At 45.2% G+C, this 26135-nt stretch overlaps 1 protein-coding gene across 7 annotated transcripts in view; it reads right to left on the reverse strand.

The window, feature by feature from the left end:
- sdk2a (sidekick cell adhesion molecule 2a) overlaps positions 1-26135 on the reverse strand; it is a 105860-nt gene that overhangs the window by 11114 nt on the left and 68611 nt on the right. For all 7 annotated transcript variants that reach the window (XM_030408512.1, XM_030408509.1, XM_030408514.1 and 4 more), the window contains exons 11-37: positions 25945-26112; positions 25397-25499; positions 22569-22745; positions 22189-22325; positions 21330-21477; positions 20029-20169; positions 19489-19670; positions 14381-14496; positions 13320-13515; positions 13110-13208; positions 12828-13019; positions 12029-12150; positions 11769-11878; positions 9553-9703; positions 7170-7407; positions 6950-7065; positions 6679-6868; positions 6063-6161; positions 5727-5921; positions 5417-5618; positions 4505-4608; positions 4137-4207; positions 2799-2934; positions 2601-2657; positions 1992-2093; positions 1785-1900; positions 1463-1649 (exon numbers count right to left, since the gene is read on the reverse strand). In XM_030408512.1, coding sequence (XP_030264372.1) covers positions 1463-1649; positions 1785-1900; positions 1992-2093; positions 2601-2657; positions 2799-2934; positions 4137-4207; positions 4505-4608; positions 5417-5618; positions 5727-5921; positions 6063-6161; positions 6679-6868; positions 6950-7065; positions 7170-7407; positions 9553-9703; positions 11769-11878; positions 12029-12150; positions 12828-13019; positions 13110-13208; positions 13320-13515; positions 14381-14496; positions 19489-19670; positions 20029-20169; positions 21330-21477; positions 22189-22325; positions 22569-22745; positions 25397-25499; positions 25945-26112 — 3855 coding nt within the window. The remainder of the gene's footprint in view (positions 1-1462; positions 1650-1784; positions 1901-1991; positions 2094-2600; positions 2658-2798; positions 2935-4136; positions 4208-4504; positions 4609-5416; positions 5619-5726; positions 5922-6062; positions 6162-6678; positions 6869-6949; positions 7066-7169; positions 7408-9552; positions 9704-11768; positions 11879-12028; positions 12151-12827; positions 13020-13109; positions 13209-13319; positions 13516-14380; positions 14497-19488; positions 19671-20028; positions 20170-21329; positions 21478-22188; positions 22326-22568; positions 22746-25396; positions 25500-25944; positions 26113-26135) is intronic.

Genomic DNA, 26135 nt, shown 5'->3' on the forward strand with positions numbered 1-26135 from the left:
CTGCATCAGAAAAAACACATAGATACAACCAACGGAGGCAGCCAATCAGAGGCAGAGAAGGGTTGCAAAAAGCAGTGGCATCCGTGATAACGCACTGAATACCACAGTGAGTGTGATTTTGATGACAGTAGTACAAACATAACAAAAATGGAGGAGACTCCTGACTGAAATAGTCGTCCAAAAGCAGGCTTATACCAGCAGGCTTCATCCGGCGAGTTTTCATAAGTCACAAAAGTAATTTTTCACCTACTTAAATTACCTCTGGTGCAGCTTTTCCCCATTTGCTCCAAACACTCAAGACATTTGGGTAAACTGGCAACAAAAACACTACTGGACCAGTGCGACAGAGAGAAATCCAAAGGAACAACTCAAAGTCTCAAAAGACAAAAAAAAAAAAAAAATTGTGTTATACAAGACGGCATGAAACTGAAATATTAGGAGATTATAAAATGAAAGCAGTTTCATTGTTCATTGTTCTTTATCAAAGCATGAGCGAGAAAATGTTTGGTGCATGTCAAAGCATGCACCCCGGTGGTGTACACACTGTTTACGCAAATGAAACGCTGAAAAAAAAAGCCAACTCAAAGTCGACATGAGAGTGTTAAGTATCAGTCTGTGACCTTGAAAACGAGCTGTGAGAATTCTGCCCACTGACCCAACCCAGATCCCAGCCAAGTGTCAGGATTTCTGCTACAATTCTGCATAAAATTCACAAAAGCTTGTGTTGGCTCACTCCCCAGTACCCTGCGGTGCGGAGAGAGCCAAAATTCCTGCCTGTGTTTTTTAAGTTCTCAGCACTTTGTACCCCTCGCCAATGTCACAGCCTTCAAGGGGGTGGAAAAGACAAGAGAAATTTATACTGTAAACCATTTTTGTGCTGAAACCGCAGAGGAGGGACTCTCGCTCGCTTGTAAACACAGACGTCTTTGTGCAGCCGCGGCCAAAAAAAAACTAATCTACATGTGTCCCCCGCACTCTGTATTCACTGCTCTGCCGCTGTCATTAGGCTTCCACCCCCGTGACTTGTCCTGGAGGAGGTGCCAAAGAAGGCTCTGATCTCTTATGCTGTATCCCACAGGACGAAACTAAACTCTTTGGGCGAAACTGCTCTATTTCTCGGTGAATAGGAGAAGTGGGTCTTGCATTATTTGTCTTAAAGCGGCAGCACTCCGGCTCCAGTGTGAAGTTTTTTCGTGACTCGAGCTGAAAGCACTCAGCGTCTATTCTTTCGCGGGCACCTTTTGTCGCAGAGGAGCCGACTAACCTTGAGATGCCGCTCTACAGAATCACTTGAGAACCATCAACATTGTGGTTTAATAATGAGTATAAGACAGGGAGGGGGGGGGGGACAAAATGGAGAAAGCTCATACTGTCAAATGCTCTACCGGCGCTGGTAGCAGGTCTTTAATCTGAACATCACTGCAATCTCCCCTCAGCCACATCTGGATTCACTGCAGCTCACCTGCTTGCTGAGTGCGCCCTCTAGTGGGCAGGGAGCGGGGCCCGTCCCCTGCAGCATTGAAGGCTGCCACGCTGATCATGTAGGTGGTGTAGCCCGTCAGGTTCTTCAGCTTCACCCCGAGCTCCGGCAGGAACAGAGTGCGCAGGCGCTCCGTCTCGTTCTGCAGCTGAAACTCCCAGAAGTAGATCTATAAAGAGAATAAAAGAGTTTAGGGTGCAGGATTCATGCGTTTCTCAATGAAAATGTTAAAATAAGATGATGTAATGTTGGCAGATATGCAGCAACACAAAGGAAAGGAAAAAAAAAGGCACATTATTTATACCTTGTAACCCTGGATGTCCCCATTCTGAGCATCCAGAGGTGGAGGGTCCCATGTGACGTCCAGCTGCGTGGCCGTTGAGGACTGGACCACCACATTTTGAGGAGGGGATGTCGGGACTGGAAGGGAGCAGAGTGTAAATCAGTTTTTATAAATACGCTCCATTTGTTCCACAGCGAGATAAAAAGGTAAGCAGACAAACACACATACCCGCCTCTCCGACAAACACTTCCTGTGGCGCGCTGCTGGGACCCTCCCCCACAGCGTTGTACACACTCAGACGGATCTCGTAGCGTTTGTGTTTGCTCAAATCTGCGAGGAGAGACGGCAGCGATGTAACAGAACAGTTGAGATAAAAAAGAGGAGGGGGAAAAAAAAAAAAGGAAAGAAAAAGAAGTGACTCCGGAGAGACCACACAGTCACAGCGGCGCCCGTGGCAAGACAACATCACAGATTTGAACACCAAAAAAAAAAAGACGAAGGGCTGGAATTATGAGGCGAACTGATGAAAAGACGGGGTTGTTGTGGGGACACGGGGAAGATTTGTCGGTGATTAAAATGAAACAAAAAAACACTGAAAACCCAAAAAAAAAAAAAAAAACGACGGGGCAGCTTGGAGAGATTAAAGTCGTCCACACATCATAAAAACTCATCGGCGGCCTCTCAGCGGAAGCGGCTGAGTGGGAGGATGGTGCGGCGCGCGCTCGCACTAAATTATCATACAAATGGTGTAATGTGTGGAAGTACAATACGACAGATGGCATTCAAGCAGATGGAGAGCGATGGGAAAGGGATGCACGACAGCGAGAGAAGACTTACTATCCAGTTCGTATTGGGTGAGCGAGGATTCACTTAAGTTCCTGACGCTGTACGGAGCTGGAGTTTGGAGAGAGGGGACGGGCGGGTGGGGTTAGGGGAAAAAAAAAGGAGGTGAAGCAATATATTATCAGACATCAGAGCAATACTTGGATGTAAAAAAAAGCAGCTATTTCTGCATAAAACCAGAAGTAAACTCACCAGTCAGATCAGCCCAGTTGGCAGAAGGACTGTTGACGGTGCGGACCGTGAAGCTGCGTATTCGGTCGTAGTGTAGCTCCCGGTACCGGACCCTGAACCCCAACAGGACCCCATTTATGTGATCCTCAGATGGAGGCTGTGAAGAGAAGAGGTCCGCTTAAAGCCTGATGGTGCAATATGAAAACTTTATCAAATATTTTCACCATAACTTGAAGTTTATATCCGAGGAGATTCATTTTAATTTCATTTTCTATACCTAAACAAATTAAATGAACAAACTCTCTTTGTTTACATGCATTTCTCTAAAACGACACAGTGCCCCTTTAAAAAACAACCAGAAAAGTGAAGATTTGATACAGCTGTGTTTACAATTCTTGTTTCATTTTGTTGACATGCTGCAGTCAAAGGTTTTCTTTACAGAGGGAATTTTGGATATCTCCTGTATAAATCAGGCTATAAATGATACATGAACAAACCTCTCTGTGAAAACCTTCAGAAGATGGAAAGGTTTGTGTACCCGCTGAGCAAAACATATCCAAAAGACATCTTCATTTACTCTCAGCTTTATTGGATAACATGTTTTGGTCTTCAAGGTGGGCGACTGCTCCAAGGCCGGATGAACAAAAACATGGTAATCAATGAAGCGGATGGTGAATCATGACAGGACGGGACGCAGGTAATCGTTTTTTTTGGATTAAATTATCACAGTTGCAGAAGTGAGTCCCTGCTAACCCGCCCCGTAAGCTTTTGCGACATAAAAAACTATATTTCTGAACAAGACGTTGATCTGCCGGCGTCTGTAATCGAAGTTGAAAAGGTATCTTAAAAACGTTCGTTTTCAACCCTGTGAGGATCCACAGTGAAAGTGGACGTTTCATTCAAGACATCTGAAAAAGGCGTTGTGAAAACCTTCACACCGGCTCTTCAGTGGAAGTCTTTTCAGCGTCGACAGAGATTGGTCAATTGACGCCTTTTCGGATATGTTTTTGCTGAGTGGGAGTGCAGCTGAAGTGCAGACTCGGAGAATCAGAGAGAGAAATGTTTAAGAAAGAAAAACATTTCAAACTGAAGGATGTCGCCACGAAACCTTCCCTCACACTAAGACAATATTTATAATGTAAAAATGCACTAATTTGTACAAAAATAAACACCTACGTATGTTTTTTGGACAGAAGCAAAACAGCCCAAAAATCTCTAAATTTGACCAGTGCATGAGAATATAATCGCTTCACCTGCAGAGTCGCACCTCAACGTGCAACACAAAACTACCTCTGAGCAAAAACTGCCACCTTCATCGTTCATCCTCACATTCACAACAACACGTGAGTCCCAGCGTACCTGCCAGCGGACCAGCACCGAGGTGGTGGTGTGAGGTGTAACGGACAGGATCGTCGGGGCTTTGTCTGGAGCTGGAGAGGATAAGAAACAAAGACTATAAAATGACTAACACAAACCAACACAGCTGTCGAGAGCGATATATAATTCAAACAGTCTGGTGCGGAAACAGCTTGAGAGCAAACACGCGCGGTGTTGACGTGAAGTATTCACTGTTGAGGAATCCGAAGCTAAAACGCTGACGCGGAGGCGCGCTCGCACAACAATTAGCGCGTCACACGACGAGTGTTCCTGTGCAGGGAAAAGAACGGGGACGTCAACAGATTGTGAGTCGGCGCCGCACGCTGACTGTGTTTGTCACAGGTTCTCACCGTCCTGCAGCGTTGTGATGGCCTCGCTCTCCTGGCTGTATTCACTGTCCCCGATGTCATTGGTGGTTTTCACACGAAACTGGTAGGAGGTGAACGGCTTCAACCTTGAAGGGGAGAAAAGAGCGACGCGTATGTTATGTACAGCATGTTCTGGTGTATTGTGCTAGTCTTGTATTTTATTATATTCAAATTTTATACATTAAACTGTGTTTACAGCGCTACAGGGAGAAAATGTGTGAGAGAAAAGAAAAAAGCTTCTTGTGGCTCCAGAGGAAGCTGCACGTAATCTCATGAATTGCCTCCAGTGATGTCACTTATAAATACCCATATTTGTTATTATTTGTAAATTCACTGCCATGCTGTTAATAATTACATGTTAATTTTTGTACAATATTCTGTTCATATGTATATGTGTATATAGGAGTTTATTCTATTCTATTTCTGACCTTTTAATTATATTATTTACCAATTTTTTTACTATTGTTATTGTTGTTTAAAATACTACTGGCTGCTGTGGCAAACACATTTCCCTGTTTGTGGGACAAATAAAGGAACACTGATTCTGATTCTGAGTGATTACGTTGCATTCTGGGTAATGTAGGCACAAGGAAAGGAAAGAAGGGATTAAAAATGGCGGCATTGATTTTTGGTCACAGTCTGGACGAATGTGATGAAACACCTGAAACTACATTACCCAGAATGCAACTCAGCCACCGAGTGATACTTCTACTTCACATTTCGAGGGAAATAATGAACTTTTAACTGCACTACATTAAACGTATACATTCAGTTATTATTTATGTTTGAGATAAAAAAAAACAATTTTATAAGATATTGTATGAAATAAACAGTAAATATATGATAAAATCTAATAAATAAGTGGTGGCAGAATAAGCGGAGCGTGACAGTTACCTGTCCACGATGTAGGAGTGTGTCTCATGGCTGACTGACGCAGAGTGGACCGTCCAGTTGCTGTCGGGCAGCTCTCTGAACTGGACTGTGTAATAACGAACCGGGGACAGGCCGTCGCTGCCCGGTTCCCATGACAACAGCACTCTGCGAGCCTGGACTTCATCTTGAGGCACTACAGGACGGCTCGTGGGCTGGGGTCGGGCTGAAGGCCACACACACACACACACACACACACACGGTTCACTCTCAACAGTTAATATTTAGAGGGGACTCATTTGAATAAAACATTTCGGCCGCAGTGTTTTTGTACCTCTCTTCTCTGTCGTGACAACCAGAGCCTCGGCAGCCTCCCCCCAACCCTTTCGTGTTTGAGCGGTGAGGCGAAACACATACACCAGTTCTGGTTTGAGTCCGGTGGCCGTGTACTGCCGCGCGCTGGGGCTCAGCACGTCGACGGTGGCGGCGTTGCTGTTTGAAGAGTTTCTTCTGTATGTGATCTGATAGGCTGAGGAGGCAAACTCAGGTCAGTGGGAGAGCGAGAACAGAGAGAGCGACACGGCCGCGCTACAAGAATCAAACAGCCGCCTGTGGAGACATCTGAAGGACAAAAGCAACACATTTGGTCTCATGATGGTATTTAACTGACCCAGGATGATGCCGTTGGGCTGTGCAGGAGGCTGCCAGATGAGCCTGACTGATGTGGTTCTGACTTCTGGGAAGAGGATGCCGACCGGAGGGCCTGGTACTACATGAAACACATAAAATCAACCAATCAGGGTGCAAGTATTACATGTGCCATACATGTACATGCAGGGATTTCAAAAAGACTCTCTCACATATGCTACGTCTTCAAACAAGGAGTTACACGGCAGAACGTTTCAATCGGCGGCTGGAAAAACACTTCAAGCCCGAAAATTCTTGATACAAATTGATCCGCGACGAGCGAAATGATCTCAGCGTGGTGAGAAAAGCATTTCAGAGGAGACGATTGAATCAGCTGCAGTCAGAGAATGTAACTAATCACATTTACCCAAGAAAGTGTGCTTAAAGGGTGATTCCCGCAATTTTTGCACATTAAAGTGAGCATACGTGAAAAAAAGTAGTGTACAGCCTTTTGTGGCTCAGATGCATTGTGGGTAATTTGGAACGAGTCTTGCCTCTAGCTGTGCACTCCTTCTATAACACTGCTGGACAACCCACAATGCATCTGAGCCACTGACTGTAGCAGGCGGTAGATAGGCTGCCAACATGTCAGTGTTTACCATCATCCAGGGTCCTCTCCAAAATGGAGGGCGAGCTGCTCCTCCCGTCTCCGATCCGCGTGAAGGCCAGGACCTGGATCTCGTACAGGACGTACTTGCCCAGACCGCTCAGCTGGACGCTGTGGCTGGTGTTGCCCTCCACCGGCCAGAAGTCCGGCGCTGTGTCCGAGTCCTTCTCCTTATACACGACCTGAAACGCACACCTTGTTGTTATTCTGAGCTCACCCTCAGAGGGATGCTATAGACTGTGGATTGACTGTTGACCCCTGACCTTGTATCCCAGGATGAGTCCATTGCGATCCGCCTCTGGGACCTCCCCCCACCGCACCAGGATGCTGCTGGAGGTTGTAGCGAAAGCTGACACGTTGGTGGGACCGCTGGAGGGCACTACAGCGAGAGGATAGAGGGGAGGCTCAGCACACTCCAACCTCAAGCATGTGTCTGAGCGAGAACGTGTTTGGTTTGTTAATGAAGCGCGTTTGTGCCCTCACCGGACTCTCTGGTCCTGCCGTGGACCGGCTGGCTCCAGGGCCCGGAGCCGATGCCGTTGATGGCCTGAACTCTGACCTCGTACTCGGTCCACTCCTCCAGGTCCTCGATGGTGAACTCCCTCTCCAGCCGGTCCACGATGACGTGAGACAGGACCCCCCCTTTGGACCCGGCTTTGGAGTACTGCACCCGGTAGCCGACGAGATCTGGATTCCCGTTGTACTCCCACTCTGGAAGAGGCTGAGAGGATTTTTTTGGTTGTTGTTGTTGTTTTTATTCCCCCAGTTCAAGGAAAATCAATATAAATGACATCATAACTGAGCGTATAGTGAAGCAGTAAGCCATGAGAGGTCGTACTTAACGGTGATTTTACAGCAGCTGAGAGGTGTTGTCGGGAGCGATGAGAGGCAATATGGGAAGAGAAGCTAAACCCTCTTAGCGCTAAGCACCGCGCTGAGTGGGTTTAATAAAATGTGCTAATACGCCGTTGTCTTACAATAACAGCAGCGCCGCTAAATCTGCTCAATCAATAATGATAAAGAAAGAAGGGGACGTTAATATCTTTATTAGTATAGTTCTTCACGGCAATCAAAAAACATAGCACGAGCACAGGTTTGAGTGATTTTGAGTACATTAATGCTGAACGTGCTAAAGTGTGTTTCTGAAGGCGTTCTGCAATCACTGTAAAAGTCATTGAGCCAGTTTGTCCTCCGCAGTACATCACGCACATAATTGAGCGTACTGATTTCTAAAGAGCGAGTCTGATTCAAGCCGAGACTCCCGTGTCACGGCCGTGAAGCCGACCACTAAATTTTACTGCAGCATAATACCGGCTTTTCAAATCGCCCCGCAATCATTGAGCTATGTCATTAACTTGTAGAGCCACATCACACGGCCGACACTCCTCCGCCGTTAAATCCAGGTAACATGCGCTCGTTATAATCCTGCAGGAGCCGAGACGAGTCCGCCGGCAGCCTGGCACTTGCTCAGCCACTGGCACGGCGATGATAACCGACAGATGCAGCAAAGAATATATTGGAGCGAACGCAGACGCGGGGAGCAATAATCAAGGACGGAGCGCGGCCGGCTGTCCAAAACATAATCAGTGTTTTCACATGTATTCAGCGTTTAACGGCTCCAAAAACACAAAGAACAGATACAGAGGAGGAGGAAACGGCAACTATTCATGGACAAATGAACAGAGACGTGGACTCTGTGTTCTCATGACGTCCAGCTTTTAATAAATGGCTCCAGACTCGACTTTGAATTGAGACGCGACGACTCGAACACTGTGTTCATGTTCTCAGTTCAGATTTCTAGTTTCTAGTTATTTGGTTTTTGTTTGATGACATTTATTTCACTGAACATTAATAATTTTAGTATAAATTCTATTCACTATTACACAAACTGAGCAGGTTAGATAAATCAGCCAATAACATCATTATGAGACCGCAGACGTGCACTAACACTGCACGTTAGACTGCAGTATCTGGATTTAAAGGAACAAAAAAGAAAAAATGGCTCCATACATCTGGTGTGATCCGAGTCTAGGGAAGCCCGGAGATCCCAAACTGATTTGAAAACACAATTTTTACAACCTCGACATGCAGACGAGCTTGCGTACCTGCCTTGTGTGCGATGATGCTTTTAGCTCAGCAGCTCAGCTACAGTGAAGATTTCGGCTTTAAATAACTTCTCTTCGAATCAAACTGGAGTCTCAGGGCTCCCAGAGACTTTGGTTTATGCTGCACGATGCGTATGTGTTTTTTATTTCAGAAAACAAATCTAGAATTTATGTGAACTAAGAAACTTCAACGTACTTTCCACCGAGGCTGAGTAGACTTTGGGAATTTAAATTGTCGTGTTTCTGTGACCTGACTGACGTGACTCGCTCTGGTACACAATGAAGACGTAAAGAAGCGGAATGAGGTTTTGTGACAAGAGCGACACTTTAGAGTCGGCCGAGATAATAATAATAAAAAAAAGCAACTCCCATTGAAGGAGGGAGACACCAGTTAATGTCAAACTTTTCTAAAACAGGGGAAAAAAATCAAAAAATAATTCCGAAGGCGAAATGAAATTGCCTAAATCTGATTTGACAAAGCTTATCTTTAAAATGTTGGATCCAATTAATATCCCAAGGGCATTTTACCAATTCAGCACCAACATGATTTTCCGTCTCACCGATGACAAGGACGGAAAAGAAAACAGACAAGCAATTTTCAAATGGCTTATAAGCATGCGGAGGCGTACCTTCGTCTACAGCGCCGAGATTTCAATAATCTCAAGTCTGAAAAGGAACGACTCAGACGTGCCTATCTGAATCTGATCGTAATCATGTGAACTCCGCTAACTTCATGCGTGCAATGAGCCGTGACTACTCACCACCCAGCGGAGCCACAGGCTGGTCTCGCTGGCTGTGCGCAGGGTGACGTTGGCGGGGGAGATGTCCGGAGGGGCCTGCAGGGTCTCGATCTTCCTGGAGGGCTGACTGGGAGGACTGGTGCCCACGATGTTTACCTGACACATCCGGAACCTGGAGGAAATTAAAGAAACAAAAAAAAAAAGGAAAACGAGCTGACGGTGGAGTAAAATCAACGGGAGGTGGGCGTTTAATCGCGATGATACGGGGGAAGGATAAGATTAGATTAGTTTAGATTAGATTAGATGAAACTTTAATGATGCCCGAAAGGAAACTGGGTCATCGTGGTGGCAGAGAAAATCTGGCTAACAGTAAATTGAAAGAATTTATCAGGATAAAAGATAATCACTGTATCTGATTTTTCACTTTTGTTTCACTCTCGCTTTTTATTTCCCCTCTCTCAGTTTCCCCCCGGAGTCAAAACTCTTCTGTGTTGTTCCCGATTTGTGACAAAATTTCACACATTTTTCCTCTTTTAGGTATCACGACTTGTTTCTGGTTATCGTCGTGCCTCAAATTCCTGTTTCGTAGGGACAGTGTTAATGCATTTTGTAAAATCCTCTGCGTCAAATGTTATTCACCATGCAGAGAGTCTCTAAGGGTCAGAAGCAAAACATGAGTGAATGAAGGACACTGATGAAACTAGTTGATGCCAGATAGTCATACAAGTTCACACCAGAGGGGGGAAATATTCTGCATTCTTTCCCAAGAATCAAAAGTTCAGTTTAAAGGGTTTGACATAAAAATGCTGTTGCCAGGTACTTTTTTGAAGGACCGTACTCAGACGGCGGCCATTTTCCTCTGACGTCACAGTCAAGTTGATATTTCGAATGTCCTGTTGCTGCGTTCCAGGTTAGAATTTGTACAATGTAGGGAATCTGAGTGTCATTATCAATATACCACATCCTGATTGATTAGCTGGTGTAAAGACAATGATGTTATAACCTGTTAGCTAATGTTAGCATTCAGCCATTTCCTAGCTAACAATAGTGTCTGATTACATCCAGTGTGTTTTACCTTCAGTATTAAATAAATGTGTCCAAGACTGGTGTTGATGATTCAGATTAATTTTCCCCTTTTGTAGGTTAGCTTGGAAGTGATCGAATGCTAATGTGCGGTTGCCTAACGTGAACTGTTGTCCTACGTTAGCAGTTGTCCTATGTTAGCTTCTGTCTAACATTAGCTGTTGTCTAACGTTAGCTGTTTACTAACATTAGCTGTTGTCCTACGTTAGCTTTTGTCTGACGTTAGCTGTTGTCCGACATTGGCTGTTGTCCGACATTGGCTGTTGTCCTACGTTAGCTGTTGTCCTACGTTAGCTGTTGTCCTACGTTAGCTGTTGTCTAATGTTAGCTGTTGACTAACATTAGCTGTTGTCTGACGTAAGCTGTTGTCCTACGTTAGCTGTTGTCCTACGTTAGCTTTTGTCTAACATCAGCTGTTGTCCTGCGTTAGCTGTTGTCTTTCGTTAGCTTTTGTCTAACATTAGCTGTTGTCTTACTTTTGCTGTTGTCTGATGTTAGCCGTTGTCTAACATTAGCTGTTGTCTTACTCTAGCTGTTGTCCTACATTAGCTTTTGTCTAACATTAGCTGTTGTCCTATGTTAGCTGTTGTCTGACGTTAGCTGTTCTCCTACGTTAGCTGTTGTCTGACGTTAGCTGTTCTCCTATGTTAGCTGTTGTCTGACGTTAGCTGCTGTTCTACGTTACCTGTTGTCTGACGTTAGCTGTTGTCTGATGTTAGCTGTTGTCCTACGTCAGCTGTTGTCTGATGTTAGCCATTGTCTATCATTAGCTGTTGTCTAATATTAGCTGTTGTCTGATGATAGCCGTTGTCTAACATTAGCTGTTGTCTTACTTTAGCTGTTGTCCTACATTAGCTAACTGGTTATCAAATATGTCGTTTCACCTCCAGTCGTGGCCTGACGTCTCTCCAAATTTTCACTATTGTTGTCTTTTTAATTGCTAATCATTCAGAAAGCAGTGAAGTAACTAATTTGTCTGATTCCCTTCGTTTACACGACTTGCAACCCTGAACACAACGTGCCCAATCTGAGTGGTACAACACAGGAAAACGGGCGCCCATGTGAATCTGATCTCAGGATTGTAAAAGTACGCAGGTGTACAATATTGTGTCTTCATGTCACACCTGTTTTAATGTGTCTGTGTGTGTGCGTACCTGTAGAACGTATAGGGGTTCAGGTCCAGGACCTCCAGCGATCTGGCATCAGGCTCATTAGACAGCTGATGTACCGTCAGCCACTCTTCATTCTCTCCTATTATACCAACCTGAAACACGCGGAGAGAACGAGGAGATATCAGCCGCTCAGCAAATTAAACTAATTAACTGGTATCACAGAAAAATGTGCACCCACACACACACACACACACAAACACAGACTGTTCTCATTATGTTGAAACAGATGTGAAGTGTCTTACTTGGGCTTCGACCAGCCAACGGGAAATGGAGGTCTTGCCGTCGTAGCCAGGTTTGAACTGCAGAGTGACGGAGCGGGGGCCGATGTTGGAGATGGCTAAATTAGTCGGAGGACCGGGCAACTCTGCGGAAAGAGGATGGAGGAGAGACGGATTAAAATAAACTTTTGAATGATCGCTGCTGAGGGGAAAATCTGTTGAGTCACAGTGAGTGGAATGAGTCATTTTGAAGTCATTTCAGTGGATATTTAAAGGCACTTAAAGGGGTGTTTTTCTCATTTGGTGCCTTCCAGACGCTCTAAGCGAAACATAAAGTGATTAGTCAGCATCGCCCCTTTGCGATTGCATTCCTAGCCCTCTAGGCTTGCCGTAGACAAAACTGAGACGCTCACAAAAACAAACACGGGAGACGACAGAGTAGTTTTGAGCAAGAAATTACTGCACTTCCCCAGATATGCAGCAAAGAACACATTAAACTGTTTTACAAGGCTAAGATTTAAATGTTCTGTTTATACGAGAGTAGAGGGCTTCAACAGAACCTCGCTGCAGCGCTGTGTCAAGGTAAAAACGTACTGCTCAGTACTTTACAGCGCGCACTAAAATGAGAAAAAGCAGAGGATCTTCAGCAATCTTGTGAAACGACAGATAATCCAAAGCAGAAAAGGTCAGAACAGAGAGAAGACTGAGCCCCATCAGAGCTGAAGTGGACCAGAAAGAGGACTGAGTTTGGTTCATTTCAGCAGGACTCGTGCGTGGAAACACTCTCATTTAAGTCAACTTAAAGTGAAATATCTCATCTGACCTGGCGGCACACCGGAGGAGATGGTGGAGGCGGAGAGCTGTCCCTGGCCCTTGGCGGTCATGGCTGCCACCTGGATGGTGTAAGTGGTGAGCGCGGTGAGGCCCGTCACTTTGTACTCCTGAGTTAAGTTGGGCAGGTAATGGGTCACCCGAGTATTGGTCCTGTTGAACTCCTCCCAGGAGATACGATAGCCTGGAGGAAGTGGCGGATTCCAAAGTGTGAGGCAGAGAAAAACACACGGCGGTGACTCACAGAGGAGACGTGTTAATGTCGCTTGCTTACCTGTGAGAACGCCGTTTTTCTCCTGCGGCTCCTTCCAGCTGACTTTCAGCGAGGTGTCCAGGATGTCGGTGAAGCTGAGGTGTCCCACGGCACCGGGGGCTGTAAACAAAATCATAAAAAACAGGTAGTAAACGAGCAGAACAGCAGCCTGACACGTAATTATCTGCCTGTACTATAAAGTATATAATATCCCGAACAGGGAGGACTCACTGTCCTCGTGGGTGCGAAGCCGCTGAGGCGGGCTGCGTGGGCCGTCCCCCGGGGTGGTGAAGCACAACACCGACGTGTAGTACTCTGTGAATTTCTTCAGGCCGGAAATGTAGCCGACGTGAACGCTGTCCTGGAAGTTGGGACGCACCGTGACGCCGGTGACTTCGTTCGAACGACCTGGTTCCCACGCCAACAGCTGGAAATGATGATTGTGCACATTTTAAACACATATTGGAAGTATTATCTCATTAAATATGTGCGTAAATGTAGTCAAGTTGTGGAGGCAAAATAGCCCAAAGTCTCATGTATGACAAAAAAATGTTAAAGGTTAAAGGAAGAGTTCACCCAAAAATGAAAACTCACTCATTATCCACCCACCTCCACGTCGATAAAAAGTCAAATGAAGTTCATAGTCCGACAAAACATTTCTGGAGTTTCACAATTAAACAAAACGTTACAGAATTCACCCTGAACAACTAAAGTAGATGGGGACTTGTTTTAAAACATAAGAAAACAATCGAAAAATACCCATACAATGGTTTCATACAGTTCGTCAGGCGTCCCCGGAAGCCTCGGGATCCAACATTCATATAAAATCACATTATTTACACACTCAACAAGCGTTTCGGTTGGTTCATGCTTTTATTTTGGCGGTTACAGTGCAGATTTTGATCACACAGAAGGATTAAAACAACGTCTTTGGAGATCAATTTGGGATCTTGGTGCTTCTGGAGACTTGGATTAATCTGAACGACGTTGTATGTTTTAAAAACAAGTCCCCATTTACAACAGCCGTCTATGAGAACGCTGCAAATTTATTCTGGACTACGAAACTACTTCACCTGACTTTCCATCAGCGTGTGAGCAGGTGTGACTGATTTTTAACAACTTAACTTCTTCCTCTAAGTCAGAAGTGACACAAAAAGCTGCTCACATGTTTAAACACCACTGAGAAACACATCCCATCACTGCTGAAGTCGGAATGAGATCTGTACCGACTGCGTGCTCGTCTGCCTCCGACCACTAGAGTGCACCAGCTGACAGAACGGCGCCGGGCTCACCTTATATCCCTGGTTGATTCCATTGATAAACTGAGGGCTCGGGGCGCTCCAGGTGAAACGCACCGTGGTGGAGTTGACAGGCTCGGCTTGTACATTTCCTGGTGGCACAGTGGGCACTGATCCAGAGGAGGGAGAGAGAAAAAAGAGACAGAGAGGGTGGGAGAAAAAAAAAACAGAGAGAGCGAGATGAGATAGGAGGCGGAAAAGAACTTGAAAATGTACAACAGGCACTTTCAGCCCAGCCTGATTTACAGTGTGAGAATCAGGATGGAGCTTCCTCTTTTTTTTGGGGGGCTCATTTGGGGAGGTAAGAACATGCCAATCAAACCGGGTGTGAGAGCGTTCGCCTCAGGCGGCTTCCAGGTGAACCCTGCAGCAGTTTGTTTGATGTGAGCAAGCGACTCTGATGTAACACCGGAAAAAAAAAACCACAGCCAAGGAGGGCGAGCGTTAATGAAGCCCAGTGGCCGGCGACGGCCCCCTCATCAATATTCCATCCTCGGATTGTCTTTGGACGCATTTAAATGCTCGTCATGATCTGCTCTTGTGCCTTTAATGGAGTGAGTGACGGAAACATCCAATTAATGGGAGCTGAGCTAAACAACATGAACGCCTCGTTCGCTGTCGTTACCCGCTGACAGCGAGACTTGGATGATGAAATTACTATTTTTTTTTTTCCGCAGGGGAAGTGACATGGAAATAAAGTGGCGATGTTCACCCTACCTTCCAGGTTTCAAAGTTTTTTTTTTGCTAATTAAACACGACGATCGCAGCGTCTCTGAGACATTTGTTTATCATTTGCAGACTCTCATTAATTGACTGATTGATCAGGCATCACACGCACGGACGTACGGCGAAGTTTTCCAAGGTTTAGCGATAATCGTGTGCCAGGTAGACTGAGTCATCTCTGAGGGCAGTTTGAAGTGTTTTTTTGGTAATCATCCAGACACGCACACCTGCTCAGTGCTCGTCACATAAATCAGCAAGAGAAAATAATGAATACATTTATAGAGAGGAATCCGTAGAAACGTACAGACCCACAGATGGAGAGCCCGGTTCAGGTTCGAATAAGTAACAAATAGTGAATTTAGATAATTTCCTCGATTAAACATTTGTTGTTCGGTCAATAAAAAGTCAGAAAATGGTGAAAAACATTGATCCAGACCAGGATGACGCCCTCAAAAGTCTAAAATATTCACATGTAAGGAGCTGAAATCAGATCATTTTGCCTATTTTTGCTTAAAATGTTCCTCAAACCGACTAAACGATTATCAAAAACGCTTTCTGTGGCCGACAGCTAATCGATTACTTGATTAATCTCTGCAGCTCTCGGGGAAGAAGAAGAAGAAGAAGAAGTATTTTGCCTCTGCTACTAAATAGATTATCTCAGTCGTCTTTATTCTTCTGTCTATTCTTCACTCCACTTTTTCTCTCTCTCTCTCTCTTTCTGCAAAAAGCATCTCAGACTTTCTCATTACGAAAAAAAACCCCCGATATGAATAAATTAGCTCAAACTCGAAACTAGTGTAACAGTCTGCTGTACAACCCCATACAATCTAATGAAATCAAAATATCTGCTGATTCACCCTCTCTAATGACTGTATCGGAGCAGGGAGTGGAACAGAATAGGAAATGGAAGCACTCCCAATTTTCTTGCGAGTGCTCTTGAGAATATTTAGTGAGCCTGGTGTCGAGGATCTCTGTTCGTGGAGTGGATTTAACATGCCAGGGATTCGCAGATGTGTGAGCGTGTTAAGCCTCTCCGAAGCTTTATATACAACTTAAAGGAATTTAAAAATCGAACTGGAGGCCGGCGCGGCGGATCTGAACCAGAGGAGAGATCCTCTTACTTGTGTTTTTTTGTCTGGCACTGTATTCTATGAATCGACTTTTTTTCGAGGGAAAAGCAAGGAGAGAGAAAGAGAGAGCGAGAGAGAGAGAAGCGTTGATTCAATATTTTTTAATAAAAACATAGATTAACCTTTCCACATGCAAATGCATCGGCTGCAGCTTTACCAACTTACAATGTTTCTGAACGAAAAAAATAAAAAAAGTCGGCATGTAAATGTGAGGTTGAAGGTCACGTTGTGAAATCACACCTCAGCTTCATCCGCTCAGATTCACTATCTCGTGGCGTTTCATTCTCTTTGGGTTCGCTGCCAAAAATAATCTCAGATGTGACTCGATATAATTTCACAGTAACAAATGTGACTTTCATCCTCCGAAGGTTTTGAATAGACGGGGGAGACGAGGAACATAAGGCGTCGGAATCGCCTGGCCGTGACAGAAATATGTAGCTGTTTGACACCGGGGAAAGTTCACAATGTGTGTTCTAATTATATTACTCAGCATGTAGGATGAGAAAAAGAAGTCAACCGAGGCAGATTCCTTTGGAAACATCGAAAAAGGTACGTCTCACCTGGTAATTTATGTGCGGGAATCAATTAAATTTGAGAACGCCCCGACATCTCCAGGTGGTCAATGTCAACAGATTTCTCTTTTTTTCCCCCGTGAGGTGCTGCAGTTGGAGAGAAAACACCTAATGCGAATCGGAGTTTGCTCCTGGAGAGTTTAAATTCCAAAAGCAGAGACAAGAAAACAGAACACGGCATCATACAAAAAAAACAGGTGCTGAGGCTAAAAAATCCGCAAGAAGAAATGTCAATATTAAGCTGAAGAATTTTCTCATTTCTGCACACGAGTTGTTCTACAGTGCCGCAGCACTTATTGAGAAATTACCGACAATAAACCTGACAAAAACAAATAAGCAGCTCCGAGAGGCAAACAGCACTTACATGGCCGTCTTAAATTCCTTTTAAAAGCCCTGCTGCTGCAGTCTGAACGCTGCCGTCTCATCGAGACAAGAGCGAGTAGTTTTCTCAACCACATGTGCAAATCACCTTTTCAAGGTTGGCGGCGGATTTTTTATTTTTTATTTTTTTTAAAAAGGCTGTACGGGTTCTTAGTTGGATCTTTAAAAGCAGATCATTAGATTAAAGCTGAGCGTCGTCCAACACGATGAGGCCGCAGGTGAAGAGTGAGAACCTGCAGTGAACGAGGTTGTTTACACCCAACGTTAACATGCATCAAATACAAGTGTAAATGTCCACCAAGGTGGTCTGGGACGCGTTTGACCACAACAAGGACATTGCGGTTGTCATGGCGACGGGACGCTAACCGACCGTCCTTCTGTGAGACAAGAGGAAGAGGCCACAGCAACAACAGGCAGACATTTGGTTTCCTGGACATGTTTGTGCCTTCTTGTAAATGCAATACAGTAAGTTGCCTCTTAAGTGTCAACATTTAGCAGCTGTTTCAACTGATTTCACTGATTATTGACAGTAAACGTGTCAAATTTTACAAAAGCAGAAAAACAGTAACCGGTATAGGCTATGTCTTTGTCTTCGGTGGAGAAAATTCCCAGACTCCCTTTAAAAATCGCACAATTTCAGGAGTTGTTGAGTTAGGAGAAACCTAATAAACGTTGTAAAATGCTGTCTACAACAAATTCTTAATTATTTTGGCTGCCTCTTAAATTCGGCATGAAATTCAATACATGCAGCTGTTTCTGTCTTTGTAAAAAATGTCTTTTTGTCGCGGATTTATTGTACCAGCTTCTGAGTCTGAATTGTGTGCCTGAGATGCCAAAATTGAGAATTACATTACAGTACATCCCATTAGACAGTAAACATGTCAAATTTGACAAAAACAGTAAACAGTAACCGGTATAGGCTACTTCTTTGTCTTCCTTGGAGAAAATCCCCAGACTCCCTTTAAAAAATGCACGATTTTATGAGTTGTTGAGTTAGAAGAAACATAACAAACATTGTTTAGTGCTGTCTACAACAAATTCTTAATTATTTGGGCCACCTTTTGCATTCGGCATTAAATTCAATACATTCAGCTGTGTCTTTGTTTATAAAAAGTGTCAGTTTGTCGTGGCTTTATTGTACCAGTATCTCTTTCTTAAGTGTGTGCATTCAGTATTACATTACTGTACATTTATTAGACAGTAAACATGTTATGTCAGACATAAAAAATACAGTGAACAGTAACTAGTATAGGCTATGTCTTTGTCTTTTGTGGAGAAAATCCCCAGACTCCCTTTAAAAATCGCATGATTTTATGAGTTGTTGAGTTACAAGAAATATACTAAACTATGCGCTGTCTACAACGCTTCGATTCTGCATTAAATTCAATACATTCAGCTGTTTCTTTATGTGTGCCTGACATGCCAACATTCAGTATTACATTACAGTACATCCCATGAGACAGTAAACATGTAAAACTTTACAAAAACAGTACACAGTTATTAATCTAGGCTACTTCTTTGTCTTCTGTGGAGAAAATCCCCAGACTCCCTTTAAAAAATGCATGATTTGATGAGTTGTTGAGTCAGGAGACACATAATAAACGTTGTAAAATGCTGTTTACAACAAATTCTTAATTATTTTGTCTGCCTCTTAGATTCGGCACTAAATTCAATACATTCAGCTGTTTGTTTCTTTGTAAAAAGTGTCAGTTTTGTCGTGGCTTTATTGTGCCAGTTTCTCTTTCTGAAGTGTGTGCCTGACATGCCAACATTCAGAATTACATTACAGTACATCCAATTAGACAGTAAACATGTCAAATCGCACAAAAACAGTAAACAGTAACCAATAAAGGGCTACTTCTGTGTCTTCTGTGGAGAAAATCCCCAGACTCCCTTTAAAAAATGCATGATTTTATGAGTTGTTGAGTCAGGAGAAACATAATGAACGTTCTTAAATGCTGTCCACAACAAATTCTTAATTATTTTGTCTGCCTCTTAAATTCGGCATGAAATTCAATACATTCAGCTGTTTCTTTCTTTGTGAAAAGTGTCCATTAAATGCTATCTACAACAAATAATGAATTAAATCGGAACTAAATTTCACGTCTTATACACAAACTCACAGACTTAAGAGTTGTCCCTTGTGTTAGGATCACTCAGGACAGATGCTGACACATTAACTCTGAAAAGCACGATGTGATGCTGGCAGAAAAGCCTTTAATCGAGCCCGGCTGCTCGGCTTGCTGTCGTGGGAGTAAACAGTATGCGATATAAATCCCTGTGTGCTGCCCCTCACCTCCTTGCAGAGTCCATTCTGTGACTTTGTGGCTGTAGGTGCCCCTGCCCGCTCCGTTATAGGCCGCCACCTCGATCTCATAGTTGGTCCAGATGATGAGGTCCTCCAGGAGCAGACTGCCCTGATCGGGGCTGGTGATGTTTTTCATCTGACAATCAACCGGGAGCCCTGACAGACAGTACCTGGCAGCAGAGGGAGTAATCGATAGGCAGAGAGACAGACAGGTGACATAAATATAAATATATTAGAGGAGAGATTCCAGGAAAAAGAGGGAGAGGGAGGGGGGGGGGTCGTCACGGAGGAGAAGTCACGCAGAACAGTAATAAAATGGTTACAGGAAGAGTGGTGACAACAGATGAATGGAGAGGAAGGTATTTAATTGGCACCAATTATTCTATTGCAGCGGTGAGCGGGAACGAAGCGAAATGGAGAGGAAGAAAAGGAGCTGACATAACAGTTATTATCACTTCTGAATGGCATCGGCCCAGACAGGCACCTATCTCTGGGAAGAAATTAGGCAGCTTGTCACGGTCTTCTTACCTGATGATGTAGCCCTGCAGTGGCCCGTTCTGGTGGCTCTCCGGGGGCGGCTGCCACTGGATCATGATGGACTGATTGGTGCGGCCGCTTGCGATGACCGTCTGCGGGGGGGCGCTGGGCGGCTCCTCGGGGAGCGTGAGTCTGCGGAGGGAAGAGGTGAACGAGGAGACGCCGAGTGAAACCCCCCATGCATTAATTATGTGAGTTTCTGCATATTTCCATCCCGTTTCATCATAGACATCAAATCATAATAAAGCTCGCTTTTTTTTTGTGTGTGTGTTTCTTTTAGAAACACCATAAAGGCAAGTCGAGATAAGCGCGCCCGCTTCTTTGTCCGAAACATATTCTCCATAATACCGTCCGCAGAGGGACATCATGAAGCGGCACGACAAGGATCAAAGAGGCCGTGGTGAGAACGGAGAGGCACAATGGAGAGACAGTCGAGAAAAAAATAAATAAAAAGATATAAAAGAACAAGAAAGAGCGATCCGGGCAGACTTTTTTTTTCCCTCAAGTCAATTTAAGATGACATCTTGATTTCTTCCCAGTGCACCGGAGCACCGCTCTGGAGGAGATGAAGCAGAGTGTTTAGGATCAAAGAGGTGTGCCTGAGAGACGCCTCAGAGAAGCCCTGCACTCCCGCCGCCGCTCGCTCGCCCTCCTGCCGCGAGCTCTTGTCCGGGCACACTCGGAGAGCTGGATTCATGTTCGAGAAGATGCGTGGAGGGGCGCGATGGCTCTCCGGTTTTCGAGAGATTTCCTCGCTGCGGGTGTAACGGGATTGTGTTGATGCAGACAAGGTCAGACAGTCGTGTGCACAGGTGAATGGTGGTGAGCGGAGAGTGTGTGTGCGTGTGTAATTACGACCGCTTCGTCTTGCTAGTCAAGAGAATTTACGTGAGAGCCGAGTCCGCGCGAAGCTCTCGCCTCGGCCGGGCCTCTCTGTATTTCACCCATGAAGACAGTTAATAGGAGGGGGAGAGATGAAGCTGGGTCAGCGCACCCATCAAGTCTTCACAAAGCGCAATTTCAGCTCATTCACGGTTTTATCTTGAAAAAGGCCCGTCCCGAAGCTTCCTCATCTCTCACTCCCTCCCACAAGAGCGAAGCCAAAAAAAAAAAGAAGAGGACTTACAGGAAATAATCAGCGGATTTTCTATTGAACCGCTGAAGACGAGGGGGAAAGTACGAGCTGTACCAGAGCTGTGAAAGCACACTAATGCAACACCGTTCCTGTGGCTAGCACACAAACCAGCAGCAGCAGCGTCGCTCACATTCAGCAGATGCAGAGGAGCACTAACCTGTCGGTCTCTTTGCTGAACTGGCCTCTTCCCACGTCGTTGACGGCACACAGGCGGAACTGGTAGGAGCGCGCCGGGATGAGGCCGCCGACGGTGACCCCCGTGAACTCCGGTTCGATGTTGGCCAGCAGCACCGTCCACGGGGCGTCTGAGACGGAGAAGACACAGCTGTGAGCAGCAGCCAGCGAGCCGCAGATGACCTTGTGACAGCATTTGCGTTCTCGAGACAAAAAAAATCTCATCAGCTCCTTTTGCAAACTCATATTCAGTGTCATGCCTGACTGTTATTGCACGCCATTGTTTCATTTTCAGCAATATTATCGCAGCTGATAAAAAACAAGTCATTTATTTTGTACACACTCCGGCTAAATATCAGATTGAAATTCAATTATCCAAAAAAAAAAAAAAAGCCCAGATCCCATCTGCATCCCCGGATTCATTTTCCTCTTAATGAGTTGTCATCTTCTCAGTTAGCCTGAGCTCCGATGAGCAATGGCTGAGCGATTTACTCTCTGTGGGTGAAAAGCGTTCCCACTTCTTTGATTTTATCAAGCGGCAAAAAAAAAAAAAAAAAAAAAGTGGGAAATAAGCTCGCCGGCATCAACGCAATTTGGCTCCCTCGGATCACTCGCAGAGGAAGCGCACAGGTGAGGCAATCGAGTTAGACTGATTGCGGAAGGTAAGAGGGGACGCAACTGCCAATTTTGGGGACACCATGGAAATGTAATGTAATAAGAGGGGCAGCAAATGAGTTCTTCCAGGGAGTACGAGGTAACAATATTGCTTTTAAAATGACTAACAAGGCACAACAAATGCATCTGAGCAACACGCGGCGCTGACGGTGACACCGGTGCCTTACTGTTCTCTGACACCTCCAGGATGTAGCGGATCAGGGGGCTGTTGCCGTCGAAGGCCTGAGCCCAGGTCAGGTTGATGGCCCTCTTCTCCGAGGCGCTCAGGACCGCTATTGGGTTTTCTGGAGCGTGGGGCAGCTGCCTGTATTTGTGTGTGTGTGTGTGTGAAACAGAATCAGACAAGAGAGGCAGCAAATAAAAAGAATTAAACAGCCAAAGTGGGAGGCTTGCATTGTAAATATTAGAGCGTTTGATGGATTAGAGAGGAGAGTGGTGATAAACCACAAACAGTGGAGAAAACATCCATCCATCACGGCCCGGCGTGACGTAAATACGAAGGAAAAAAACTGCAGCCAGATAAGACGGGAGAGACAAATATGCATACCTGACTCTGAGGTGGGCGCTGCGGGAGTCATTGCCTCCGACTGAGGTCACCCTGCAGGTGTATGTTCCGATGTCGCCCGACCACGTCTGGGAGATGTGCAGGGTCCCGTCGGGATCCTGCCGCAGGCGGGGCGACGCGCTCACGTCAATCACCGAGCCGCTCTTCTCCCACACATACCTGCAGGTTGCATGCACACGCGCGTGTGAGAGACACACACACACACTCTGTAACACTCGTGGCCGTGTTGTGACAGTAAATCTGTTTGCTTTGCACCAGTTTCGAAACAGCAAAAACACAGAAGGCGCTGACACCGATGAAAAGCCTTGTGAGGCTGATGGCAAAGCGATTTGAATCCGAAAACCATCTCTCTCTGTCTCGCATACAGTGCTGAACCTCTCCTCCATGCATCCCTCGCTGTCACAGACCCAAACGCACATATGGACGTCCTCCCTTCTCCTCCTCCTCCACCCTCCTCCCTCCCTCCTCCTCCCCTCTTCCACATAGGCGTGCACACACTAGGAGCTCCCTGTGATTAATTGCGACTGTTCGGGCTTTGCAGCTAATCTCCTCTGTGTTGCGTTTAATTAAAGGCGCTGTCTGAAGTTATTACTCTGTTTACATATTCATCTGTTTACCCCGCGATCTGATCAATGCCGCGGGCCCACAGGTGACAGGCACTCTAATCACTGGGCTCCGCAGACATCATTTCACTCCCTCCGAGACAGACGCATGTACACACACTCCATCATGCTCAAGACCGTCTGAGGAGGGGAGGCAAAGCGCCGGACTAATTCCTCAATCAGTTTGTACGAGTTTCAAAATCTTCCCATAGGAGGTCGTCTAAGGGTGGATAAACACTGCGAGATCTCTCGGAGATTTCATAAACTAATTAAGCACGACATTTAAACACCCACTTGTTCGCTCGGCTGAGGCTGCGTCAAGGAACAGTTGTGATGTCTGACAGTGATTCGCTGATGGAAAGTCATTAAGTTCATTTTTAATTGACTTGATTGTTTCCACTTACTTTCTGTTACTTTGTACTGTACTTTATATTCCATTACATCTGTGCTCTCGAGTTACTTTTCCAGATTGCACGCGGCATCACAAGCCGCAGTCGACCGGGCGGATATTTAAAAGTATTTTCTCGCCTTCTGATCTCGATAATCAGAAGATGCTGAGAGACGATTTTGAAACAGTTTTCATACTTCAACTTCTATTCATCTTTTGTGTAGTTTTTGCAACAGTGCATTCTACCTAACCTTGATTTTAACTCAAAGATAACTGAGGGCAGATCCTAATTAACAGCGGTGTTGGGTCACAATTTAAAACGACAATAAAGATACAGAAGATTAAAAGATAAAAATGCAGCAAAAAAGCCTGTTTGGTGCATAAAACATGAAAAAGTGTCCTCTGGGTGACTCCGACCGCCTACAGCTAGTGCCCTTTTTAACTTTTCTGCCCCTGATTTAAACATCCTGAGTCCTCCACTGTGCCACAATAAAACTATGCATTTAAAGAAATATATAAATATGGTGGCATGAGGGCACCATCACCAGAATAACACTTCACATTTCTAGGTACCTTTTGTGAACCTCCCGCCTGCTCGTGTCGACCAAAACAGGGACAAACAAAAGCAGCTGAATAAATCAAAGTTCACCATAATTTATGTTATTTGTATGGTGCAGCACATAGAAACAAAAAGGTCCTCCAAGGCCAGAACAAACTGCAGAGACACGCATTTGAAAGTCAGTCATTAGACTCGAGTGTAATAAGCTCCAGACGACCCGTCTAGCATAGCAGATATACAGATCGCCAACTTCCCATTAAGGATCTTATTAGAGATAAACAAATCATATCATTAAAACCACCTATCGTGTCTCTGTGAAGAGAGAGGACCACCCAGCTTTTTGTACAAGGTACAATGATGAGTGCTATTAGCATCACCAGTAATAAACCTAAGAGCAGAATGATAAATAGCATCGAGGGCTTAAGGGCTGAGGCAGACACATGCCTATAAATCACATTACCATAATCCATTACAGAAAAAAAGACAGACGGCTTTGACAAACCATTTCCTACAAAGCACGGCGAAATTAGCTCTGGTTCTTTTTTGTCATAATTGACAAAATTGTCCATGTGATACCGAGGCGTGTATATTCTGCGACTTAAGGTCGGATCCTTGTGCTGCGGAAAAATAAGAAAGTTTTCGCCATCATCGCCTCGAGCCAGAATTGGCCACCTGTCGAGTTCATACTCCGAACCAACAGGGGGCAACATTTCACCAGAATAAGAGCTAACCGCTGCTAACTGTAGCGGCAATTAGCTCGTTAGTTCAGTTAGCTGTGAAGGTAACGGGCCAATCTTGGAGCTCGGAGCATCGATTCAGGAAGTTTGGCCTGTGACGGGCCGGGCGCTAGCTGGTTAGCATGCTAACTTCTGTAAATATCTTTGCAGCAATACACAATAACGTCAAGACTGTTATTTCTTTTTTTTTTAAATCAACAAAAGTTAATATGTTTTGCAACTTTAACTAGTTTAAGATCATTAAGTGCAATTTGGGGAATACTGCAATACAAGACGGTGTCATCAGCGTAACGAATGTGCTTGACGGATAAAAATCTGTGAATACTATTAATATAAACTGTAAACATAATTGGGTTTAAAATAGAACCCTGTGGAAAACCTTAAGATATCTCTGAAAGGTTCCCATGTTTGCTTGACTGGCTGCCGATCACACAGCTGACCCTGGATCAGTGCACAAACTAACAACATCATGTGAGCATTTCCACAGAATTCCACCACACGCTGCAGCTGGAAGTCGTCATTACCTGATGGTGACGCTGGGGTCATGGGTCACCCCGCAGGTCATCACGGCCTTGGTCCCCTTGATGACACTCTGGTCCTGCGGCGGTTTCGTGATGCGGGTACGTGCTGCAAACACACACAGGAGCGGTTGTTACACAGAGGCTGTGTTTGAACAGCGGATTTGGAGAGAGCTTACTGGACTCGGTCTCATCTTTCAGTCAATGTCTCTCCGGAACAGCGTGAATCATATGCTATTTCTGCTGCGCGGAGTATTTGCGAGGACTGCTACTGTGAATGCATGCGCTGAGAAATGAGCGCGCGCATGAGTCATTAGATTAATAGTCAGAGAATCTTGACAATGACCTCCAGGAGCCAGGTACTTAGTGCATCTTCAAGTAAACAAGTCGCGGATTAAAGATATTCAGATTTTTCCCTTCATCTTTTTTTCCAAGGGTTTAGCTCATACTTTGCAGTACTTCATGCTGGTCAAGAGGGGAAAATGAAAGCACAGGCAGATAATCCAAGCAGCATGAGTGATGTGTCGAGGGTCTCCAGTTTCTGTTATTCTTACCCCAGACAACTAGATCGGCCGAAGCTTCATCGATGCCCCTGGAGTTGCTGGCCATGCAGGTGTAGGTACCAGCGTCGGACAGGTGGGAGGGACTGATTAGCAAGCTGCCCGACTCCAGCAGGGTGAACCTGGGCAGCTGGACCGAGCCACTGGCCAAGACACGTTCACCTGCGGGGAAAAGGGACGGAAGT

This window comes from Sparus aurata, chromosome 23, assembly GCF_900880675.1.
Source record: "Sparus aurata chromosome 23, fSpaAur1.1, whole genome shotgun sequence".
In the NCBI taxonomy this organism is placed as follows: domain Eukaryota; kingdom Metazoa; phylum Chordata; class Actinopteri; order Spariformes; family Sparidae; genus Sparus; species Sparus aurata.